We start from the raw sequence: 24,562 nt of genomic DNA, 5'->3' as shown, positions 1-24,562 counted from the left end.
TATCGCGTTACGTCTGTTTTCAAGCGTAATTATAAAGTTGGTCGTCATAAAACCACCAAAATGACGTCATAATGATTTACTTATGTGTGTCGCAACAACTTTTGTATCATTTCTTTGACTGCTTCCGAGCGGCAGTGACTAAGACTACGATATACTATAAAACAATAGAATTTAAAATGATAAAATCAAATAGAGTATATACAGTATAGCATTTATATACTGTACCGTCTTCACTGCCCTCGAATAGGAGCATGATCACCGAAGCGTAACCTCTGTTTGCCTCAGACATTCATATTTTATTCATATGATTCGATCAATATCATGATGGCTTTGTTATAAAATATATATCATTGTACGAATATTGTGACATGACCAACAACACAAGGTATGTATCTTGCAGTATCTATCCGTGAGACGTGTCGGCCACATAATAATCAAGTTTAGCTTTACGTGTATACAGTACTTTAATCTCAGTCAGTGGGCCATGTTCACCAATCACATAGGCTAACTTAGGGAAACATTTATTCATATGATTCGATCAATATCATGATGGCTTTGTTATAAAATATATATCATTGTACGAATATTGTGACATGACCAACAACACAAGGTATGTATCTTGCAGTATCTATCCGTGAGACGTGTCGGCCACATAATAATCAAGTTTAGCTTTACGTGTATACAGTACTTTAATCTCAGTCAGTGGGCCATGTTCACCAATCACATAGGCTAACTTAGGGAAACATTTACCCATTAAAATACTCTTATTAACTAAGCGAATACGAATACCACTTTAAATACGTTTAACATTGTTGAAATAGGCCTACTTCGCTTTTAAAGGAAATATTGTATCTCACGTCACGGTGATAGACAAATCAGTATACCACACATTTGCTTACGACATGGTTATTGTTTTGTTTATTAAGGGACATGACGTTTAAAAATAAAATCTAAATATTTTATATTATTGTACAATATTATACCGTAACGAAGGTTCGAGTTGGCATGTTAATATAACCTTTAGCTTCTTATGCTAACCTTTCGAATATTCATTCATGATATTGTTGCTTTAGGCGTTCATTTCATATTAAATTTTAATAATATTTAAATTACAAACAATAGCTGTTGTTTATAGAGCTGTTGTTTTGACGCACTTTGTGACAAAAGCGATCGTTTGCGTGCTTAAAACTTACTTATTTCCTGAACAACGTTAAAATTACCAGGCGAATAACTTCCGTGAAATACTGATTGTATGGTGACAGACTAATTGTCACTTAAAAGAAATGTCACTTAACAAATTAACAGTCCACATTCAATATACTGTGGCGTGGTTTTAATTGCGCACATTCTTTCACGTACACGTTGTTAATAGGCAAAGCGTGATTCCCACTAGAGACGCAACGTAAGGGATTTGACCAATCACAAGTGATGAATTATTCGTTGTGTTGCTTGTCATTGGTCAACTCGCTTGCGTTGCGTCTACGTCCTTGCGTTGCGTGCTAGTGGGAACCAAGCTTTATAGATTATCTAATACGCATTGCTTAAAAGTTGGTTCTCACTTGGACGCAACTTAACAACGTAGGCGCAAAAACAAGTGAGAGTGTAATCATCACAAGCGACAGTTGGGATGATCCATCGCATCGTGATTGGTCTACGGTATCCTTGCATTATGTCCTAGTGGGAATGAAGCTTTATAGATTATGGTACGCATTGCTTTGAGGTTGGTTCCCACTTGGACGCAAACATAACAACGTAAGCGCAAAACGAGTGAGAGTGTAATCATCACAAGCGACAGTTGGGATGATCCAAAGCATCGTGATTGGTCAAATTACTTGCGAGTCCTTGTATTATTTTGGGAATCACGATTTGGCCGTTCAATTAGCGTAGCATATCCTAATAAATCTGAAGGCAGTCCGTATCAGAAAGTTTCGTTGTTAATAGTCAGTTCCAATATTCAAACTAGAGGGGGCTCGACGTGGATTATTTTATCTCAATAGTAAAATAGTATTTGGTACATCATTGATCGTCTTCACCGTACTGTTTGCTTACTACAGCCGTCACGTCAACTGTTCAAACAAAATACTGATAACTCTACAAACACGGCTGCGTGTAATGATTGATATAACCCTGCCCGTTTCAAAGTCCGTCACTATTTCGGGAAAATGACGGAAATGGACACCGGGCTTTTGAATGATTTGGATAGGAGACCTCGTAAACGTAACTAAAACGCTCCTAAACGTTTCAATAAAACGCGTGTATTTTGTGCTGATTAACGTATAATAACGCTATTGTTTGTTATAATATTAAATAATGGCGGAGTTGTACGATGATGTTGATGTTTTCGATGGAGATGATAGTCAGTCTTTACCACCGGTTGGAGCAGTAAAACGAGCTTGGGTTAAACAGAAGTATATGAGCCAAACTAGTAGTGATAACAAGTAAGTTACTCTTAAATGTTTGCCGTGCGTTCTTAATCTTGGTTCCCGTACCAGGACGTAACGCAAGGACGTAAATGCAACGCAAGCGTGTTGAACAATTAAGCGACAGTGCGAAGAATCCATCGCTGGGCCTAATCACTTACGTTGCGTTACGTAATCGTGTTGCGTCTCAGTCTAGTGAGATCCAAGCATTATATTATTAGAAGGAAACATCCGAAATCATGACCATAAGTGCAATTACGGACTTGAATTCGGCGTGATCATGTATTAATAGGCTCAATTAACACGGAATTAAGTGTGTAAAATAACAGGCCTTTATGAGAACAAAATATATATTTTAGTTCAAATGTAATATATTGTAAAGTTTCGTTAGATACTATACGTCCGGTACATATTGTGATATATCCACCGTCGGTTTTTTTTTAAACCGAGTATTTGACCTACCAATGTATTGTTACGTACATGTTCACATTATTGCATAGAACAAACAATTAAAATGTAAGGCAAACAACAACAACAAAAACAGCTAAAAAGGTTAAGAATGATGAACGGAATTAAATTATTTTCCTTTTACATGTTATTCATTTAGTATAATACTGAACTGGTTGTGATTCACAGAAGACCCAATTCATAATATTGGTAATAAAATCATTTTTAGGTCTGTGTTAGTGAGTGTAACGCTTGCATTTATGTACTAATAAATAGATGTTTCGAAAAGAAAATGAATTATTATATCTGAATAGGCCTAAAGGTACATGATGTATAACAAGAGGGAAACCCGTATAGGCCTATTATTGTACTGAGAGTAGGCCTACGTACCTATATAATTAATTCAGTCAATAATTCATAGCGGTATGATTTGATTCACTCTATGCATAAAGTATGAAATATGCAAAAGGTAATAGTACACTAATTACTTAACCTTATTTTCATGAATATTTAATATATCATAAACAATAGGCCCACTAATATGAGTGATTTATCATCTGCGTATTCCATATTGCTGCATTCAAAATATGTACAAAATATGTTTGTAGTCACTAGATATTATAATTATGATTAGCAGGCCTATACTTTATGTTTTTATAATAATGTACATTTTATTATCCAGAATGATATTCTACTATAATACTATAATATGTGATGAAGAATGATCATTTTCTGTTTACTTAATGGCTGTATTTGCATTACTTATCAGTTAAACTTGTTTGTTCATTATAAGGGGATTTTCTATTATATCTATATGATTTGGCGACCTTTTCATTATTTGAGTAAGCCTTCAAAATGAGAGAAGACAGAGTGTATTCTATTAAAAGTTATACTAGATGCTATAGACCCTATAGTACTTATAGGACCCTATTACTAGATCATTTTATTTTCAAATTTCTTTACCAAGATTTACAATACAATACACATATTGATATACATTAGTAGAACTCTCTTCCAAGTTCATTGGTCCCAAAATGAGTCCCCATAAAGGTTCTATTACGGAAGATGATTTGCAGTATAAGTGATAGGTTGCCATGGATGAAATGTATTTCCTGTATGGTTATATTTACGTTATAAATGTTATAATTTATTTTTAGAAATAAAGAAGTAAAGAAAAGTAAAAAGAAAAAGAAAAAGAAGAAAGAAAAGCAACTCTCAGGATTCAAAGCATGGCGACTTAATACAGCATTGGTATGTTATCATGATTACTAATATCTTCTAATATAGGTGGTCTAAAATCAATTGATAATTCTCCCTACTGCAACAAGGCAATTAAATGATACATGGACACGTTGATCATTTTATGTTATACCATTACAAACACCAATCTTGCTTTTATTTTGTATTTTAAATGATTAGATTTTATTTGTATTTTACCAAATTGTTAACTCATGTTTGTGTTTCTATGTGAATTTTTAACTTTGAACAAACGAAATGATAATTTCAAACCATGTACTATATTTTACTGTGTTTGACCATGAATAAATTTAATGAAATAACTCCTAATTTATATTTGGGCCTAACCACGGAAATGGTGGGGAATTGTACATTATGAGTGCTCTATATTGTTAACAATTGCATCTCTTAATTTATACCGTGTTGTTCTATTTTATTCTTAGAAATTCCAACGAGCCCGAGATCAAGTGAAGGACTTCTTTTTGTGGTTTGAAATTTGGAGAGCATCATTGAAGGAAGTTGAGGGTATGTAGATCAAATTTGATGTTATGTTTTGATACTTCTTTTTATCTTAAGATCTGTCTACACTATCAAACTAGTGTGCCCAGATATGGTAGTGATATGCTCAAGTGGTGATATGACATCATGATGTCCATATATGGTCACATCACATTCTTTTGTCACATAAAGTTTAATAGTGTAGACAGCGCTTTAGAAATTAGGAATATATATTGAATAGAATGTGTAGTAATTATTTATCGATTCTCAAAACTATATTATATCATAGGAATATTTGGTAATACAGCACCTCATTTGTATCACACGTGATGCCTGTATCGTGTATAGGTTGGTTAAGGGTTATGTTATGGTGTATGATACTAGGAGATGTGAGACACATGTGATGATGTACTGTATTACTAAATATTCCTATGATACCGGAGAAATTTAGATTCAGTACCGAGAACCGAGAACTGACAGACGGACAAACCGACTTACTGACTGATTGGTCAAGTAACTGATAGTTCTTCTGTTGTATTGCTACAGGTCAGTTTGGGACAGCGGTTGTGTCGTTTTTTGTCTTCGTGAAATGGATGCTGTACTTGAATATTGCTATCTTCCTTGTGATTTTATCATTTGTTATCGTTCCTCAAGCAATTACTATTAATAAATCGGAAACAATATGTAAGTAATATTATTGTAGTGTATTGGAATTTGTTTCATGATGTTTCTCACTATAAGGACGTATAACGCAAAGACATAAACGTAATGTAATTTACGCGTACGTTTTTTGCGTTACGTCGTATATGAACCGAGCTTTATAATAGTTTCGTACTAATGGTGCTCGAAATTTAACGTATATAAAGCGTTGATTTTTGTTTACGTATAACGCAATCCAGTTCGGATTATTCATCGGTCAAATTACTTACGTTGTGCTTACGCAAGCTTTAATCATGAAGGTATACCCCCATGATTAAAATAAACAAAAATATGAATAGATTGGTATATCTACATTTGTGAATACAACTATATTTAGGCAAAATCATGATTTATTTGTTCTCTTTTAGATTCGAATGATACTTGCAGTGAATTGTACATAAAATTTGTTCAGGATGAGACAGAAACTGATGCAGGCAATGTATTTAAATACGTTGTTGATTTTCTTGAAGGAAATGTGAGATATTGTTATCTATATTACGGTGTGGTTATCAATCAATCATAAATTTATTATAATATTATATGATAATCACTAGATTGTTAGACTGTTGTATTTGATAATAAAATTATCGTTTCTTCTCCCTGTTTTTGTATTTATCTATACAGATCTTTTTAACCTACTACTATTTTCTTGGTTATTTTAGGGTTTTATGGAATATACTGTATTGTTCTATGGTTTCTACACTCCTTCGATCGATTACAGTGACATACATTACGACATGTCCATGGCGTACTTGCTAATAGGATTTGCTTGCTTTCTTCTAAGTGTTATTGTTGTAGCAAGAAGGTAACTCGTTTTTACCCATAAGAGTGCAGTCGAATTACTGCTGCTACAGTGGTTGACACAAAACACCATCCAATTTAATTAGAACTGCTGCCACAATAGTAAGGAAGCTACAGTAGGCCTACATTGCAAACACTACACATCTCTAAGCACATGCGCTTGTACAGCGGCTGCCTATTTTCTACGAAAACTACACAGCTCTAAGCACATGCGCCGATTTTCCACTAGGCGAATTTGTTCGCGCGGAATCGAAAGCGTCAGATTGTGAGAGTAGTTTTCGTAGAAAATAGGCAGCAGCTGTACGCTCCGCAGTTGTAAGCGTCCAAAAACACCGCAGTATAATTAAAGCACAATACCGCAGCTGCTATAGGCATGGTAGTTGGAAATACCGCTTGCACGAAGCAGTTGACGTTCAGTCAAATACACCCTACAATTGAATGAGTATTATTATATATAGGCCTACCTTTTTTACACGTGATGGTATTTAAATTTCAGGGCAGGAGATGGCTTTAAACAAAATATGTTGGACAGGGAAGGACATCAGTGTAAATATTCTCAGCTTGTATTCACTGGATGGGATTTTTCTCTCACTGATTCTAAAAACTCCAGTCTCAAACACAAGAGTATTCTGTTTGAAATAACGGTAAGACACGTGATCCTCTTTAGGTGAACTCTATTTGTTCTACGTTTGGCACCCTGTATATCTCTGTATTGTGTATTTTATACACGTGCGCATTCACACGTACTTCAATTAGGCCTACTAATATAGGCTTACACTACAAAAAAAGTTACGCTTACTTTGGTTTCACACAGAATTTCTCAATCATTTTTGTTTTCATTTTGTAGGGTGATCTTGGAGAAGAGCAAAGGAAAATACAACAAGCATCGATGTCAACAAAAGAAAAGGCTGTACTCTACACAATTCGTATTGTGATTAATGTGGTTTGTGTTGCTGCGGGAGTAGGGGCTTTGATTGGTATTGTCTACGTTACATTGTACGCTATAGAAGTAAGTTGATGACGATGTCGCTGGAATTGATATTTGATGATGGTGGTGATGGTGATGATGATGATGATGTTGAGGATGATGATGACGATGACGACGGCGGTGGTGACGATAACGATGATGGTTGTGGTGGTGACGATGACGATGATGGTTGTGGTGGTGACGATGACGATGATGGTGGTGGTGGTGATGATGACGATGATGGTTGTGGTGGTGACAATGATGGTGGTGGTGGTGACGATGACGGTTGTGGTGGTGACGATGATGGTGGTGGTGGTGACGATGACGATGATGGTTGTGGTGGTGACGATGACGATGATGGTGGTGGTGGTGGTGATGATGACGATGATGGTTGTGGTGGCGACGATGACGATGATGATGATGGTGGTGGTGGTGGTGGTGGTGGTGACGATGACGATGATGGTGGTGGTGATGAAGATGAGGATGATAATGATGATGAAAATGACAACGATTGTGTTAAAACTGATGATAATGATGTTGTTTTTATTGTGGTTGATCCAGGTGATAATGAGAAAGGAATGATTAAGTTCAAATAAATATTGATATTGTTCTTGTTTTTAGAAATCATCTGATAGTAATATGAGCGGAATTGTTGAGTTCTTGATCAGTTATCTACCGTCAATCACCGTTACTGTTATTAACAGCATTGTTCCGATTGTCTTTGGTATTTTAGTTAAATTTGAGAAATACAGCCCAAACTTCGAAATAAATATTACTTTAGGAAGGTAAGAGGTGTTGTTTTAGCTAATTATAAAGTTTGCCAATCGTATTTGATATAGTTGGTCGCTGAAACAAATGTAGGCCTATTGTTTAAAAGCGCAAAGGACACAAATAATTCATCAATATCATATTTTTCTTTTCTATTATAGGACCGTCCTTTTACGGTTAGCCTCCCTGGCTGTTTTGATTGGTTCCATTATTCCTAGAATCACAAACTGTGATAACACCAATGACAATAGTAGTTATGTAATACAATATTGTGATGCTTGCGAAGAGGACACACAGGTAAGTTCCTATGACACGACAACGACGACTCATTTTTGTCAATGGAATTGTTAAAAACGGGCGGTAGAACAAGAACAATAGCGCGTAAAAACGTTATTTTTCGTGAGCGTAAACAACAGCAGAATATTATAAAAAATGTGATATCTCTATATCGTTTTATGCGTAGTGTTGGGAGACGTATCTAGGACAAGAGATGTACAAACTGTGTATTACTGATTTCGCAGCGGTCATTGGGGTAATTCTCTTCTATGAATTTCCTCGAAGGTAACTTTCTTTAACCTTTTTTCTTCTATATCAATCATTTCAAAATACAACTATTATATGATTAACTATTACGTAATTGAATTACTACACAGTGGTGGGCGGCGTGTAATAGAATTCTGGTGTGCGCGATGTGTGACGTCGAACCAGTGAAATTACATCTTCCCTGGTCGAACTAACGGCAACATTGATTATCGTTTTCACCCACAGGCTTATAACTCGTTACTTTGAATGTGGCATAACTAAGATACTGGGAGATATGGAATTCGAAATACCAAAGAACGTGTTAGCCATCGTTTACTCACAAGCCATATGCTGGTCAGTGATTTTTTTTATTTGTGTGTTAATAAAGAGTGGAAAGGGAAGGTTAGATACCTCCCTGGTTAGACTGAGAATTAATTGGAGAGTGAGTGGATGAGAAAGAATGACTGGCAATATGCCTACTTTGATTGAATGGAAATAAAAGCGAATTAAAGTTGGCTCTTTGTCGACGACCACAAGAAGTCACAATTGATAATTACAAATATTACGAAAGTATGAACATATTGTGTCAGAATTTCTTTAACTCATTTAATAATAAAATGACTTTCTGTAGGCTTGGGGCATTTTTCTGTCCATTGATACCATTCATGACAGCAGTGAAGTTTATCATCGTATTCTATTTAAAGAAGTGGAGTCTTCTGTATAACATGGTACCGTCTGCAAGGCCTTACAAAGCATCACGATCAGGGTTCTTTTTTATGGTCATTCTCCTTGTTACATTTCTACTCTGTTTTGCACCAGTGATCTGCGCAATGACATTGTAAGTGTTATTCTCCTTGTTACATTTCTACTCTGTTTAGCACCAGTGAACTGCGCAATGACATTGTAATGTTATTCTCCTTGTTACATTTCTACTCTGTTTTGCACCCGTGATCTGCGCAATGACATTGTAATTGCTATTCTTGTTACATTTCTATTCAGTTTTGCACCAGTGGTCTGCGCAATGACATTGTAAAATGTTATTCTCCTTGTTACATTTCTACTCTGTTTTGCACCATGATCTGCGCAATGACATTAGGCCTATAAGTGTTATTCTCCTTGTTACATTTCTATTCTGTTTTGCACCATGATCTGCGCAGTGACATTGTAAGTGTCATTCTCCTTGATACATTTCTATTCTGTTTTGCACCATGATCTGCGCAATGACAATGTAAGTGTCATTATGTTTTTTACATTTCTACTCTGTTTTGCCATTTTTGTACTCTGTTTTGCACCAGTGATCTGCGCAATGACATTGTAAGTGGTATATTCTCCCTTGTTACATTTCTACTCTGTTTTGCACCATGATCTGCGCAATGACATTGTAAGTGTTCAGCAAATCGTTTTCATAAGACATAAGATGATACCTTTCACTTTCTGCGACTTATTCATTGTTTGGAAAAAGGCCACCAAAGTATATAGATTTTAAGTACGGTATAATTGTGAGTGTGGCTCCCTCTTCATATTACTTTATATTAATATATTACTTTTGTTTACAGAATGCAGCCTTCCAGAGGATGTGGCCCTTTTCGTCACTTGACTACCATGTGGGAAACCATTGTTATATCATTTGAGAAGTGGCCAGAGTTTATACAGGACATCGTCAACTATTCCTTATCATCCGGGTTTTTAGTTCCTCTTATTATCCTAATTCTTTCGTAAGTTATTCATCTTTGTGATTATAGATAGGCCTTTTAATCGATATATTCAATTGGCATAATTATCATGTGTCGAGTCGAAGTGGCCGAGAGACCAGGGGCGCCTCATGACCAAGTCTTAATATTGGCACATACTTCTGATGGACACATTTCTTCTCGGTTAAGTACTTAAAATGGACGTCCTGTGTGCATGATATCTTCCGTGATGAGTAGAGGGTTACCCACCCCGGTGTTCTGGTTCAAATTCAGAATTATTTATACCAGGTTATCACTTGCATTCAATCCCAGTTTAGGTTCGTTTGAGCTGCAAAGGGATCATCACACCAATAATCGTTTTTAAAGTACTTGCTCTTAAGCTCTATCAAACTAGATTGACAAAAAAGGGTGTGATATGCCCAAATATGGTAGCGATATGACATCATCATGTCCATTGGGCACATCGCATTTTTTGTCACATAAAGTTTGATAGTGTAGAGACAGAGCTTTAGGATGTTCAGAATTAGATAATACAGTCTTTCATCAATTATAAAAATATTAAGAGATATGATGAAGAGAATATGTAACACGATATTACTAACAGCCTATTATAATGTAGCCATTTTCATCTTGTTAGGTTAATGATGTATTACTATTATGTAGCTGGCGGTGCTCAGAAAGAAGTCATTAGCCAGCTAAAGGAACAGCTTGTTATGGTAAAGCTTAGTAATTAGCTACTAGCACTATAATAACACCTGTCGCAATTTGTAACAAAACTGTCGCACTTAATATATTTACCTGTCACACTATGTAACTTAACTTAATAACTTGTTTAGTTTGATTATTTAATAACTTTCATGAATGATGATTTTCAATGTCAATCACTGTGTTAATATTGCGAGTGTTATAGTGGCGTTCCGCGTTGTGATGTATTCTTATTTGCACGTGAATGATACTACGAGCACGTGCTAAATGTGCTCCATGTAGCAATGTTAGCATAATGTTAAGATAATATTGTGGTGATGATGTGATAATGATTAGTGTGATGATGATGATGACGTAATAGTAGTGACCAATAACATTGATAATAGAAATGTCAATAGGGCCGGAGATATCAGTTTGACGATCAAAATTGTTAATTCTCCTTTTTCTATTTTCTGTAGGAAGGGAGAGACAAACACTTTTTATTACAAGAAATGCAGAAACTACAACCCTCAGTAAAACAGGAATTGCGACAGAAACGCATGGCAAGTGCTACCACTCCTGGTACTTTGAGAGGTAAAAGACAATCTGTCCAGCAACGTCAACCAATCTACGAAACCAAATTTGTCAATGATGATGACGTCATTGGATACGCGATGGATGACGTTTCAAGTGTATCATCTATTATAGAAATAGCCGGACCAAGTGGTGAAGTAGGCCTATACAACTCAGACGATGAAGATCGTTATAGTAGATAACAGTGGCGCCTACGAAATACCAGTTATCTGGTTACTCGATCCTGCCATGGAATTGTTTATCTCCATGCTCATGCGTGGTTACATTTTAAAAAATTGAAAGCGTCTTTCGGATGAGATATAAAGCGACCGCACGTGCTTACATTTGGGCCTACAAGTAGATTAAAATTTTTTTTTGAGTAATCAAACCCTTTAGGCCTATAGGCCCTACGCAGATTTGTTTTTGTAAATTTGTACAAAAGATTAATAATATGTATTCATCAATAAAATATCTATTCAAATTCGTTTTTTTCTCATCTATTTTGAAAGAGGTCTATAAATAATAATGATGAATTTACGGTATCATGACGTCGTACACTGCGGCGTCGTGCATGTACGATGGCCACTCAGTGGCGTCGTTCAATCGGACGGACGGCCACGAAATAATAATTCCTAGTATACGTAATTGTCACAACAGTACAGTGTTGTGTTTACGAGTTGTTATTCGAAGATTATGAAGAAAGAAACATTTTTAATACCGACATAAATATTTGTAATTAAGGCCGCTTCATCACAGACACAATAAGAAACCTGATGTTATACATTTTGCAGTTTGTGACATTATTTGATAAATGAAGCCCGCCCCCTATTACGTAATTAGACAGTTGACTGAGCAACAGACAAAAGATCGTTGTAGAAGTAGATTAGTATCTGTATGGTATCCGTTAGTTACCATAAATAATCGATTGAAATGAAGCCAAAAGAAGCAGTCGTAGAATCCAGTAGTGTTTGCATCACAATGAAGTGTGTTTAATGGGTATAGAAGAGCGTACAAGCTGCGGAAATGGAGTCTATGGAGGTGCTAGCTGGGCCGTCACGTTCGTACACCACCAACAGCCATACTTCACGCTTAACTTCCACCCGTACCAGGAACTTATTACTTTCACATTCGGTTAAAATGAAGGTTATGTTATTAGTATTATGTATATTTTCGTTGCTTTCGTGTGTGCAGTCAGTGGATTTGACGTGGGAAAATGTAGAACTGAAAATTCAGATTCCAAAGGAATCCGAATTCGATATGGACACTGTTGAGTTAATTACGGTAAATTATACATCCACGTCTCCAATAGTAATAATGGTAAAGAGCAGTGACACAGAGGTTGCGGGAATCAATGGTGTCACAGAATTTAATCTAAATAGTACTACGAATGATACAACATTACCGGATGATTCACTATCTTCTGTGAGTGTTAACGTCAGTGGTACACGATTTGGACGGGCTAGACTAGAACTCGACATTATTTATTATGCAGCAGATGGAACTATGGAAGAAACTATGTGTTTACACACTGCAGGAGATGGAAAACCGAGATGTCCCGAGATAGTCGTCTTACGAGTCACATCGTAAGTAATCATGTATTAGAGTGGCCTTCATTAATGAGACAATACCTTTTTAACATTCTTTTAAATGTACGTTCTGTTACCGAGAGACAAAATGTGACAGTCCGTGACCCCATTATGTTCCCCATCCTTCAGTTGCCCCGCCCCTGGCTAAATAAATGAGGATATTTCGTGTCCTCATAAAAGTCATATCGACCTGTTTCGTAAACTCGCTATTCCATTCCTAAGGGCCAACCATGAACAGTTTCTTGTTCTTTTATGTCAGGAATTTAAGTACGTTTATTATAAATAATTTTAAAGAAAAATAACGCTAAATCGTCGTGCCTCCTTTTAAGAGTTTTTTTTATTTTCATCTTTATTTATTGTCATTATCAACATTCATTTTGATATCTCGATCGATATAACACGACTGTGCGTCAGTTGTCACCACTAAAACAGTATCTTTATAATTAGGATGTAATTATCAGCATATGTCACTCTACTTATTACTTAGAAATGTAGCCTATACATAACTAACTATTATTAGTTTGGAACGCCACTAATTAAATTCATCGAATTAAATATTTTTTCCCCAGTTTTTTTTCTCTCGAATTTGAATAGAATAAAATACGTCGAAACACGTATATGATGTAGCATAAACAAAACAACGGCACCGTATATAGGGAAGTTGCTAAAGAACTCAGCTGGGTATTGATTTTCTGTCCATTTTCAATACCAACTGATCGTGCACCGTTTGCTTCCTGTCATAAATCGCTCGCATTGACGCAACGCAACAGTGTAGGCGTAATCACAAGAATATAGTTCGTATGATCGTAATTGGTCAAAATTGCTTGCGGTGCGTCTACGTAATTTCGTTGCGGTCCGCTTCCGTTAAGTCCAAGTGGAAACCAAGCCTAAGTGCGCTTTCATCGTACCTATGGAGATATAAGTTACTTCTTACTTATTCGGCATTTTAAAGATACCGTAATTGTTATAAACAATAATAGTTTCAACATAACTATGTAGTTTATTTACCGTCATCATCGTATGTAGTACTGTATATGCTAAACAATTTCTTTTTAAGTATCAAATATGTGAATTTCTACCCAGTGTAAATTGTTTGATTTTACCCAGGTCTTCATATTGTCAACTAAAATATACAAATCTCTCACTTCCTTGTTATCAGAGAAAGATTTTATTCCTGGTTTTGGTTGTAATTAAGCCGCGGAAATTGGTTTTGTAGCGAACTGTTACGTTACGATACAACGATTTAATTATTCTTGTTAATGACGTCATTTGATTGGACTTGTGAAAATATTTTTTATGGAAGAGTGTTATTGAATGATTATTCAATAGTTCTAGGATCAAATCATTTCTTTTTTTTCTATAGAAAAAAGTGTGTTCATCGTGCGTAGTTATAGGATAATTGTATTGGTAGAGGTCATTATGTTATTACCTATTAGAGATACGACAATTAGGATTCTATGAATTGCATCGCATTAGACCATCAAATTAGGGAGGTTTCGCAACGCTACGTATACTATAACGAAGCGAATACGTCACACAAACGTACCGTATTCGTTTTCGTAAGAAGCAGTAATTGACTATCTAGGCTACTGATAAATAAATAATAATATGTATTTGGAACAACACTTTTTTAACAGTGGCACACATGCGTAGATACGCAATACAAATTACAAAATTTAATACAAAAACAATGGAAAATTAAACCTGAAACTAAAACATTTTTCATATTTGATCATGAACTAAAAACATAAAATTTGACTCAACGCTATTACAAAACTTATTTTAAAACTAAAACTACACTAATACAACTACTAATTTTGCAACAGCAATGGAAAAGAAAACACACAAAATAAAACAGATATAAAATTATATTGTATCGAATAAATTTTTTAAAATTCCACTACATTAAATAGATCAATCTCAACACAATGGTTTACAATAAGGTGGCCTTGTAGTATTTATAACCTGTTATGAATGGAGCTGAACTGGGCTACCATGTTTGCTATTTGATACACCATTGTAGTACCTACATACAAGTACCTATATAAAGCATTTCAGTTAACAATAAGTGTGTTAAGTTAACAGTAATGTGTTTTTTATGCTTTCTATGACAATGGGTCTAAGGTTTTTTTATATGATTAAGCATATTTAAACAGATTGTAGGCTACTTGTGAAAGTGTGAATGTTTTATAGGCTTACGTTATGGCACAAACAACCTAATATTACCTATAAATAGTATACGTTCCTAACTTAAGTACTTATAAGTATTATTACTTTGGAAATGAAAATAAACACTTTAAAAAAATAATTCTACGAATTATCTATTGTTATCTTCCCTAATCTAACATTTTGTTCAGCTGAATTTAAATGTTAATGGTTTTCAAAAGTCGACAGAGAGTAAAAACAACATGTCTTATTTATTGTTATTATAATATTATTTTGTTCATTATTACGGGTAGGCCTACATTATGAACATAACACCATGGAGAATTAAAATAAGTTGTATCTTCATGGTAACACTAATATTAGAGATTACGTTATCCATATATCCGCTTTGATGCCATGTTTGTCGTTAAAAAAACGAGGATGTTTGAATATTATGACGTAGGGGTTTGTTTTTTGGTTACATTATGGTTACATAGCATCCATTGACTTCTCGTATGTCACACTGCTCCTGTCTGGTAGTTCAGTCCAAATATATGGAATAAGACCACCTGTCGGTCCGGTTCATTCGGTTTTTCATTTTGTTTAGTAACTAGTTACACCTAATATTGTACCGTAAGTCCAAATCCCCATTGGATGAGTGTATTCTGTCGGGCCGGTTCATTCAGTTTCATTTTGTTTAGTAACTAGTTACACCTAATATTGTACCGTAAGTCCAGATCCCCATTGGATGAGTGTATTCTGTCGGGCCGGTTCATTCAGTTTCATTTTGTTTAGTAACTAGTTACACCTAATATTGTACCGTAAGTCCAGATCCCCATTGGATGAGTGTATTCTGTCGGGCCGGTTCATTCAGTTTCATTTTGTTTAGTAACTAGTTACACCTAATATTGTACCGTAAGTCCAGATCCCCATTGGATGAGTGTATTCTGTCGGGCCGGTTCATTCAGTTTCATTTTGTTTAGTAACTAGTTACACCTAATATTGTACCGTAAGTCCAGATCCCCATTGGATGAGTGTATTCTGTCGGGCCGGTTCATTCAGTTTCATTTTGTTTAGTAACTAGTTACACCTAATATTGTACCGTAAGTCCAGATCCCCATTGGATGAGTGTATTCTGTCGGGCCGGTTCATTCAGTTTCATTTTGTTTAGTAACTAGTTACACCTAATATTGTACCGTAAGTCCAGATCCCCATTGGATGAGTGTATTCTGTCGGGCCGGTTCATTCAGTTTCATTTTGTTTAGTAACTAGTTACACCTAATATTGTACCGTAAGTCCAGATCCCCATTGGATGAGTGTATTCTGTCGGGCCGGTTCATTCAGTTTTCATTTTGTTTATTTGCACCTAATATTGTACCGCAAGTCCAAATCCCATGTAATAATATAGATAATGTATTCTGTCGGGTACGGGTCAGGTCATTCAGTTTTTCATTTTGTTTGAATAGGCCTAATGCCGTAATCTACCATCTCAAATAGTTATTAGTGCAAATTAGATGTAGTTATTATTTTACGAAAGATAATCCATTATTCATTAACTTGTAAGTATATATCCTCTTTGTCATAAATGCTGTTTACATGCAAATGATTGAGTAAGAGAAGTAGTATTATTACACAAGCTATATATATATATTACTGTTACTGGCAAATTATGTACTTTCTTTTAATGCCGAATAAACATTTTTATTATTTCCTATTTACGAAGAAAATGCATTATTCCACCACACCTTATATTGATAAGTAGGCCTAACAAATAAAACAGGTTTTATTATTATTATAGAATGGGGATGTACTATATTATTCATTACCAATGAACATGAATAGTCTGTTTTCATTGCTATATTATCTTTTCAAAGGAAGCGATCAAGTGTAAATAATTATTCTTTTTGAATTCAATCGTTAAAATCGGTTGCTAAGGGTTCGCGATGAACGAATGCACATTATTATGAACAGTGTATTGAGCTGGTTGTCTTTTGTAGGCCCAATATAATCATCCTACAAATAATATGCATTGTAAAGAGAAGGGAAAGCAACAATGAAAATGCTTAGTTCTTTGTTTTTTTATTTTAATCCTGTATTACTTTTGTTATTGTTATATATATATATTTTGTACATAATTTAGTTTAAGTTTCCTTGTAAATAGGCATATTGTTAAATCATTTGTTTCACTCATCATGGACGCACCTTCATTTAAGAAGTGTGCCACTGTTTCAAAAGGGTAGCTTCCAAATAAATTATTATTATTATAATATACTGTATATTGACATGTGTAAATCAACCCTTATGGTAATATCAACAATAAACAATAACTATGGGAAGATCAGTGTGTGCCAGGTCCAGGGGGTAAAGTGCCTCTCTTTTAATCCCGATATAGATTGACTTAATAAAACAATTGTTGTTGTCAACATGGCACCTTTCCCCCATGACCCATGGGTAGCCCTCACCTAAATAACATTACGATATACACTCTTTATTGTTAAACAAGGGAGAAGAGTAAAATTATAATTTCACTCTCCCCTTGTCAAACAGATAGTTTCATTTCAATTGTAAGTTAGGCCCCACATATATACGTTTGGCGAGTGACTATTGATTTTATATTGTAGGTTTAGTTAACTTCATATTTAAATTATAACTATTTTAACTAACTTATTGCATCATGTCATCAGAAGACGGGGTGGATATAGCAAGACGGGGTGGATAGCAAGACGGGGTGGATAGCAAGACGGGGTCAAGACTCACTTGAATTAGGGAAATGTGTGCCAAGATCCAATTCAGAGTGTATGTGTTTTAATTCTTTAAATATCTTTATTATTTTGAAACTCCGTAGGTTGGTAGACTTGATTTTTCAAATCTGTCTAGGATGCGTTCTCGTCTTGGTCACAGGTATGATGGGATGCAAACTAAAATGGGAGTACATCCGGGACATCATGAAGAAACCATGGGACGTTATCATTGGTGCGATTGCGCAGTTTCTCATCATGCCCGCGGTGAGTTTAATTAAACGCTTTCAATTTAATGATATTTGAACATTTTAGCAAACATAAAATGCCGTAAACAATAAAGATGAAAACACGATCCACTTAGATTGGGCCTATAAAAATACGAGACTAGACCTACTTATAATAAAAAAGAAATTACTCCATGGTATCATGCAAGTTTAAAACGATGAGAAAACAGCGCTTAGCATAATGATAAACGCATATAGTGCGCAGCGACAATTATAGGCCTACTAAATCTCGTATTTCGATCATTCGAAGTGAAGATAATATATTTCCTAGGCCTATAAAGTACGGTTGTTTGAATGAATAATGTTCACTTATTTATAGTATTTTCCTGCTCAATCAATCTTAAGCGAACACTTATAATAATGATTGTATTACTGATCTAATGAAATTCCATGGTAACCATGATACTAAATACGTTTAAATTCGTAATGATGTTATTACAATCTGCCCAAAAAAATCGATGGTGAGACGCCACTGTATTTTTTCACACAAATATCACTGCAGGTGTAAATGAATCGCTTACTATTAGGCCTATATTGTATAGAAATACGCGGCCTGTTTGCTCAAAATACGATAAATCTCAGTTATGTTTAAACCTAACATTTATATCGTATACTAATAAATACTTTGGTGGCAAACTGGTCAATATATCAAGCCACTCTTCAGGACGGGTGGAACTAAACTCAGAATATCCAATATAATTTCAAACTGTCTATTATTATTTTTTTAATTATTTTTTTTATGTCATTATGTCAATTTCTTGGCGCTTCAAATTATCACCCCGATATTGGATCAAACACGTATATGGATTGGAAGACCAGTTAGCTACCATAATGTTTTAGCTATTGAGTGTTTGAACCTACCAAGTAACCATACCCATTTGTATAAATTGTATGGGTAGAGAGAGGCATAGGCTTGGTTTTTTTTATCTTTTTGTTCTCTTCCTTTTGGTTTCCACTCTTTCTCTTTATTGTCGAGCGCATAGAGACATCGTTTATTTGCGTTATATAAATCTATCTATTATTACTATTATTATTATTATTATTATTATTATTATTACTGTACGTATAAGCATGGACCTATAGGTCCATGGTATACGTTTCACAAGCAATACGACGAGTGTTGGTCTCGAACCCCTGATGCGACCTAATTAACACTGCGCCACACGCCCTATACCCTATCTTTGTATAATTGCATTTTTAATATTGAATCCTATATTATTTCATATTTCAGGTAGCGTACGGATTTTGCTTGGCATATGGACTAGAAGATGACTATGCAATAGGTGTGATACTGGGTGCAAGTTGTCCAGGCGGTGGTCTTAGTAACATAGCATGTGTACTCATTGATGCAGACGTGGTCTTAAGTATCGTGCTTACATTTAGTACCACTGTTCTTGCTCTCGGTACGTTTATACATTTATCATATCAAATATTTGCGGTGTCGAATTACAAGTGCCTTTCATAATATTCGCAATGAACGGACTGTTGTCTTGGTAAGGCTCACCAAGGCGTATATGTAATTCTTGTATTATTTGATATCTAAACAAAATGCTGGTGTATGATAGATCAAACAGAATATTGAAAAAGTAGGCCTGGCCTACAATGGTTTGTATTTATATTATAAATGACTAGTATTCAAGATGAAACCGTAATCTTGATTTATATTTACTTGTGCCCAAATATGGCAGTGATATGCTTAAATATGTCACATAAAGTTTGATAGTGTAGACAGAGCTTTAGGTAAAAAGTTCACGATCGTGTGTTCGAAAGTGTCACCCGTTTAAAAAAGGTGTTTGAGACTCCCACTTAGGCCTACCCACCCCACTTTTCAGAATGTCATATTCGTATATGTCATATTTCGACCTGAAATTATAGTTTACGAATGAAAAGGTCAGATATAAAATAATTTAATTAATACAAGTTTTAGATGAAACACAGCCATGATAATAATGAATATTAAATTGCAGCTATTGATTGAAATACAATGTATAAAGTATTCACGTTTTAATCGGATATTCAGTCTTTCGTATTTCAACAATAATGCTAGTATTATATTACACGCGTCAGATTGCAAGCCTTGAAAACCGCGTTTTGATTTTTAAAGTTCGAATAAATTCAATATTGATTTACAAATGATCACTAGTTTCAAATTGATTTAGTTGGCCCTCATTTTATACACATTTCTAATAGAAATTTAGTTAATTTAACGATTACAGCTTTTAGGCTATTAACATTGACCTATGCAAGCCGTCGACAACCGCGTTTTAAGGGTTTTGAGGGATGGGAATGATTTTAATTATCACTGTTTTCAAGTCCGCAAGTAGTCAATTTCTGAACAATGTTGTTTATGTTTAATATTTTATATAATTATGTGTTTTGTTATGTAAGCCGCGAAAACATAGTATGTGGATTTACATAATTAAGACTACAAATGTTAAAAATTTGAAAAAAAAGAAAGAAATGAAACCTACAAATGCTCACTCTTAACGAAGCTTCATTAAAACATATTGTCTTAAAAGACACTTCATACTGTATCTTTTCTTATTTCAATACCGTAATAGGCTAATTCATAGTAATTAGACAGATGGTACATTGACGTCACTGTATTGAGGCCTATTCTGTACACCATATTACAACACTGATTATTAATTAAAAACAATTGTCAGTCGGAAGAAGCGTAATTAAACATTTTAGGCCTCGTATAATGCAAAAATGCAAAATATTTTGGATATGAGGCGTGAAAAAGTCAAATGGACCATGCATATTTGAATATTTTCCTAAATAGGCCTAAACCACCAGGTCCTTCAGACTTTGGTTTGGAGCTCATTATTCTGGTCATCGATTTTAATAAAAAAAAAACTGTATCGACAAAAAAAATGGGGCGGGAATGGCCTCCACGACAATTCCTGAGCTTATAAGAGCTATAACGTATAGTTTGTATTGCTTTCTCCACACTAGAAAGAACATATATAATACAATGGGTAAATACACCTAATAAAAAGGACATAAAATACTGTGTGAATGCAGACCTATTCTTATATTATATTTATTACTGAACAATATATGTTTATAAAAAGGTCAATTGTATTTGTCAATATATGTATTTTAACGTATTCTTGTATTATTATTATTATTATCATAGGTATGATGCCATTGTGTCTCTGGGTTTACACATCTCCGTTTACGGATGACGAAACCTTTCCAGTCCCTGTCCGTGATATCGCTATCGCACTCGGCGCACTTATCGTACCGTTAGCCATTGGCGTCATCATACGAAAACAGAAGCCAAATTGGGCAAAGAAAATATTGAAAATCTTACGGCCTTTCTGTATTGTTGTATTCATTATTTTAGCTGTTTTTGGAACAATATCTTCAAGGTAATTCGCAATAACTAACTAACCAATATTATAACTGATCCAATCTTAAGTCTTAACTAGTCTAGGGTTTACTTAATATTATATTAGTACAAAGATAAATATTTTGGAAAATATGGCGTTTCATACGTTTAAAACTTGAGCTCAGAAATTTCCAGACAAAATTGAAACGCCAACTTAAACTGGTGGATTAACATAAAAAGGTTACATTAAATACAGGCTTGGGGCAAGTCTAAAGCGCAACGATGCGACCTCGTTAAGTGTAGTTTTAGGCCTATAGGCTACCACCAAGAACATCTCTATTGTATCTTTTATCTTTATTTCAGGTACATTTTCTTAGTGTCTGATCGAGATATGATTCTGTGCACATTCACATTCACCACCTGTGGGTTTATACTTGGTCTACTCGCCGGGATAATATGCTGCCGAACTGCCGTCCAATCAAAAACGATTGCCATAGAAACTGGTATCAAGAACTCTGCGTTAGCGCTCGGTATTATAGCCATCGTGTACCCAAAACCTGATGCGGATATTCTTACGGCCGTCGTTCTTTGGTATGCAGCTGCCCAATTCTTCTTAGTAAGTTGGTTTATTGGATTGCCTATCAAGATACTTCAGGACCAAACAAAGTGTATCTTAATAGAGGTGTCCCTGAATAGGGGTTGGCCGTTAGTGTTAAAACAAATTGACCATCATACACTTCTCGGGAAAAGTGTCCCATTAATAGGGATGTACGTCCCAAAGAGGGTTCTACTATAACTCATGCAGAATCAACTTATCTATTTACTTATTGATTGATTGATTTTACTAATATTTAATTTCAGATCCTTGCAATGGCTCTCGTCTACGCTGTTACGACCAGAGAATGTTTCAAGAAAAGATTTGGTAACAAGGTCAAAAGCGTCGATGATGATGATGATGACGACGACGATGATAGTGACGACAACTCTAAGAAGAAGCGAACACATGGCGACGACGATGATGACGACACATTCACCGTTTCTAAGGATCCGGAAAGGGTTAAAGATGGCATTACCGCGTTTGAGTACCCAGAACGAAACGGGAATATCGCGCATGAGGAAATCGACGAAACTCCCGTGCCAGTCAAAGCAAAGAAAAAGAAAAAGAAACCACGTAAAGTATCTACTACGGATGAAAACGGATCAACTGCCACGTTATCACAAGGTATGCAAAGTGAGCCGAGCGAAATAGTGCCAATAAAAAAGAAGAAAACTAAGAAGAAAAAGAAGAAAAAGAAGAAGGTTTCTAGTGACGATACTGAAGGTAGCGAGGAGGCCACACCAAGAGGTTTACCACCATTGAAAACAGTCAGCGGTGGTCGTATCCGACAAGAGCCGATGTTTGCGTATAATAACCAATCATTTAATAATGATGGCGAGACATGATACGCGATGACGTAATAATACGCGTCTGTTAAGAATTGGTTCACACGTACGTCGTACACCAGAGCAATATTTATACGTGCGCGCGTGTCAAGCTTTACAAATTATTTAAGCTTAAAGGCCTGTTTATACTACGATTTTGTGTTTGTTCAACGTATTTGACATTATATCCGTCCATCATACTAAGGAAGTATGTATAATGTAATGCATTCCAAAAATGATTTTTAAAAGGCTGCGATGTTTTTGGTAAACATTCTATAAATTGTTAAATAGGTTAGTTACAGAAATTTAGTATATCAAAAACATGTTTATTATATCAAAAAGATATTTTACAAACGTTGGTCATAGACAAGATATTTTACGAAACAATAGTGTGGTGGTGTGTACTGAGTTTAGATGCGTTCTATGAGAACGAATTTTAAATGTTACGAAAACATTCCGTGCATGATGTCTTTCTATCTTGCATAAAATGCGGAGGTAGTGCAATGCTAAGTAGTTGGTGGTACAATACAGATATTTTTAAATAGATAAGTACGCACCAGTAAACTTAACAGCTAATGCTTACGCTAGCGTAGTTGTATATAATAATAGTCGTTTTGTGTGCTGTGTGCGACTACTAATACCTTTCTAATACTGCTGCAATATAGTATGATCAGGGAAGAGTGAACTTACAACTCTTCCCTGGTATGATATGTATCTATATATTTTTAAGGTTTCGAGTTTTATTCTTTAGCTTTTAACAGGATTGACTACTTGTAATATAGGTATTACATCATATAGGCCTATGCAGAAAGGGAACATACACTGTGTGTAACCACAGATTAGAAAGGGAACATACACTGTGTGTAACCACAGATTAGATAACATTTATATGGTGTTACAAAGTTAGATAGGGAAAAATAATGCAAAAATTATTAATTTAATTACGATGTGTTTACACACGAGCTCTATGTAGGATACACTAAACCTAAACAGTTGTATAGTACCGTCTCATTAATTAGTTCGCAATCGCGCCATGTATAATTTTAACGAATCAAAAGAATGTAATCTGTCATACTGATTATTGTATTTTCCGTCCATTTCTATCGTAACGATGTAAAATGTGAAGAAAAACCCCGTTTCACATTGAACAGTATCCTGAACATTACAAGGTGATCAATATTATTACTATATATAGGCCTATGTTAAAAATGTAACGATCCGCAGGGAACATCTAACACGTCGCAGTAGGAGTGCAAATAAGTTATTTTTGTAATTCTTTGTATGGTACGATATGAGGCTTAGAAAAATTAAAAATGCATTTCTATTTCTTTTGAATAAAACACTGTTGCTGATGGAAGTATATATATTTTGTTCTAAATAAAATACTCAAATACAATACGTCAATAAACTAATCACTGTGTAGCCTGCACTGAATAAAACGTTACTCGGTAATTCAGTTAATATAGTCGAGAATAATGTTCATAATACTATAAAACGTGTTAGAGAATTTACAAGACTCGAATCGTGTACATCTTAATTCTATAAACGTATTATTACTGTGTTTGCCTATTATAATGTTCAAACATTGTTAATGATGTAGCGGTAGATGTTGATGACGGTAACCATCTAAATATGTGTGAAAGTTCAAGGAATTTGCCGCGTCATCGCCGTCGGAACATGCCGCGTCATCGGAACATATGCGTATATATATATATGTTTTCATTGTGGATGAATTACACGT

At 35.1% G+C, this 24,562-nt stretch overlaps 2 protein-coding genes across 3 annotated transcripts; both read left to right on the top strand.

The window, feature by feature from the left end:
* Positions 1 to 489: 489 nt before the first annotated feature.
* LOC144840785 (transmembrane channel-like protein 7) lies at positions 490 to 11,780 on the top strand. 2 transcript variants are annotated; one of them, XM_078696814.1, is made up of 16 exons: positions 490 to 610; positions 4,025 to 4,118; positions 4,547 to 4,628; positions 5,148 to 5,285; positions 5,669 to 5,775; positions 5,963 to 6,105; positions 6,598 to 6,745; positions 6,949 to 7,110; positions 7,690 to 7,853; positions 7,998 to 8,133; positions 8,300 to 8,397; positions 8,605 to 8,712; positions 8,990 to 9,196; positions 9,915 to 10,073; positions 10,687 to 10,765; positions 11,213 to 11,780. In XM_078696814.1, the coding sequence occupies exons 1-16, from the start codon at positions 594 to 596 to the stop codon at positions 11,507 to 11,509; spliced, it is 2,139 nt and encodes a 712-aa protein (XP_078552940.1). In that variant the 5' UTR covers positions 490 to 593; the 3' UTR covers positions 11,510 to 11,780. The 2 variants fall into 2 exon arrangements, with proteins under 2 accessions (XP_078552940.1, XP_078552939.1); XM_078696813.1 differs by lacking the exon at positions 490 to 610 and adding an exon at positions 2,246 to 2,438.
* A 388-nt stretch (positions 11,781 to 12,168) lies between these two features.
* On the top strand, positions 12,169 to 24,183 carry LOC144840790 (uncharacterized). Its single transcript, XM_078696822.1, has 6 exons — positions 12,169 to 12,889; positions 17,883 to 18,042; positions 19,294 to 19,465; positions 21,205 to 21,439; positions 21,763 to 22,015; positions 22,261 to 24,183. Exons 1-6 carry the CDS (start codon positions 12,330 to 12,332, stop codon positions 22,840 to 22,842), a joined length of 1,962 nt encoding a protein of 653 aa, XP_078552948.1. The 5' UTR covers positions 12,169 to 12,329; the 3' UTR covers positions 22,843 to 24,183.
* The last annotated feature ends 379 nt before the right edge of the window (positions 24,184 to 24,562 follow it).

Source organism: Antedon bifida, chromosome 4 (assembly GCF_963402885.1).
Source record: "Antedon bifida chromosome 4, ecAntBifi1.1, whole genome shotgun sequence".
Lineage (NCBI taxonomy): Eukaryota > Metazoa > Echinodermata > Crinoidea > Comatulida > Antedonidae > Antedon > Antedon bifida.
The sequence above is the reverse complement of the archived record's forward strand: the minus strand, read 5'-3'. Positions and strand labels throughout refer to the sequence as shown.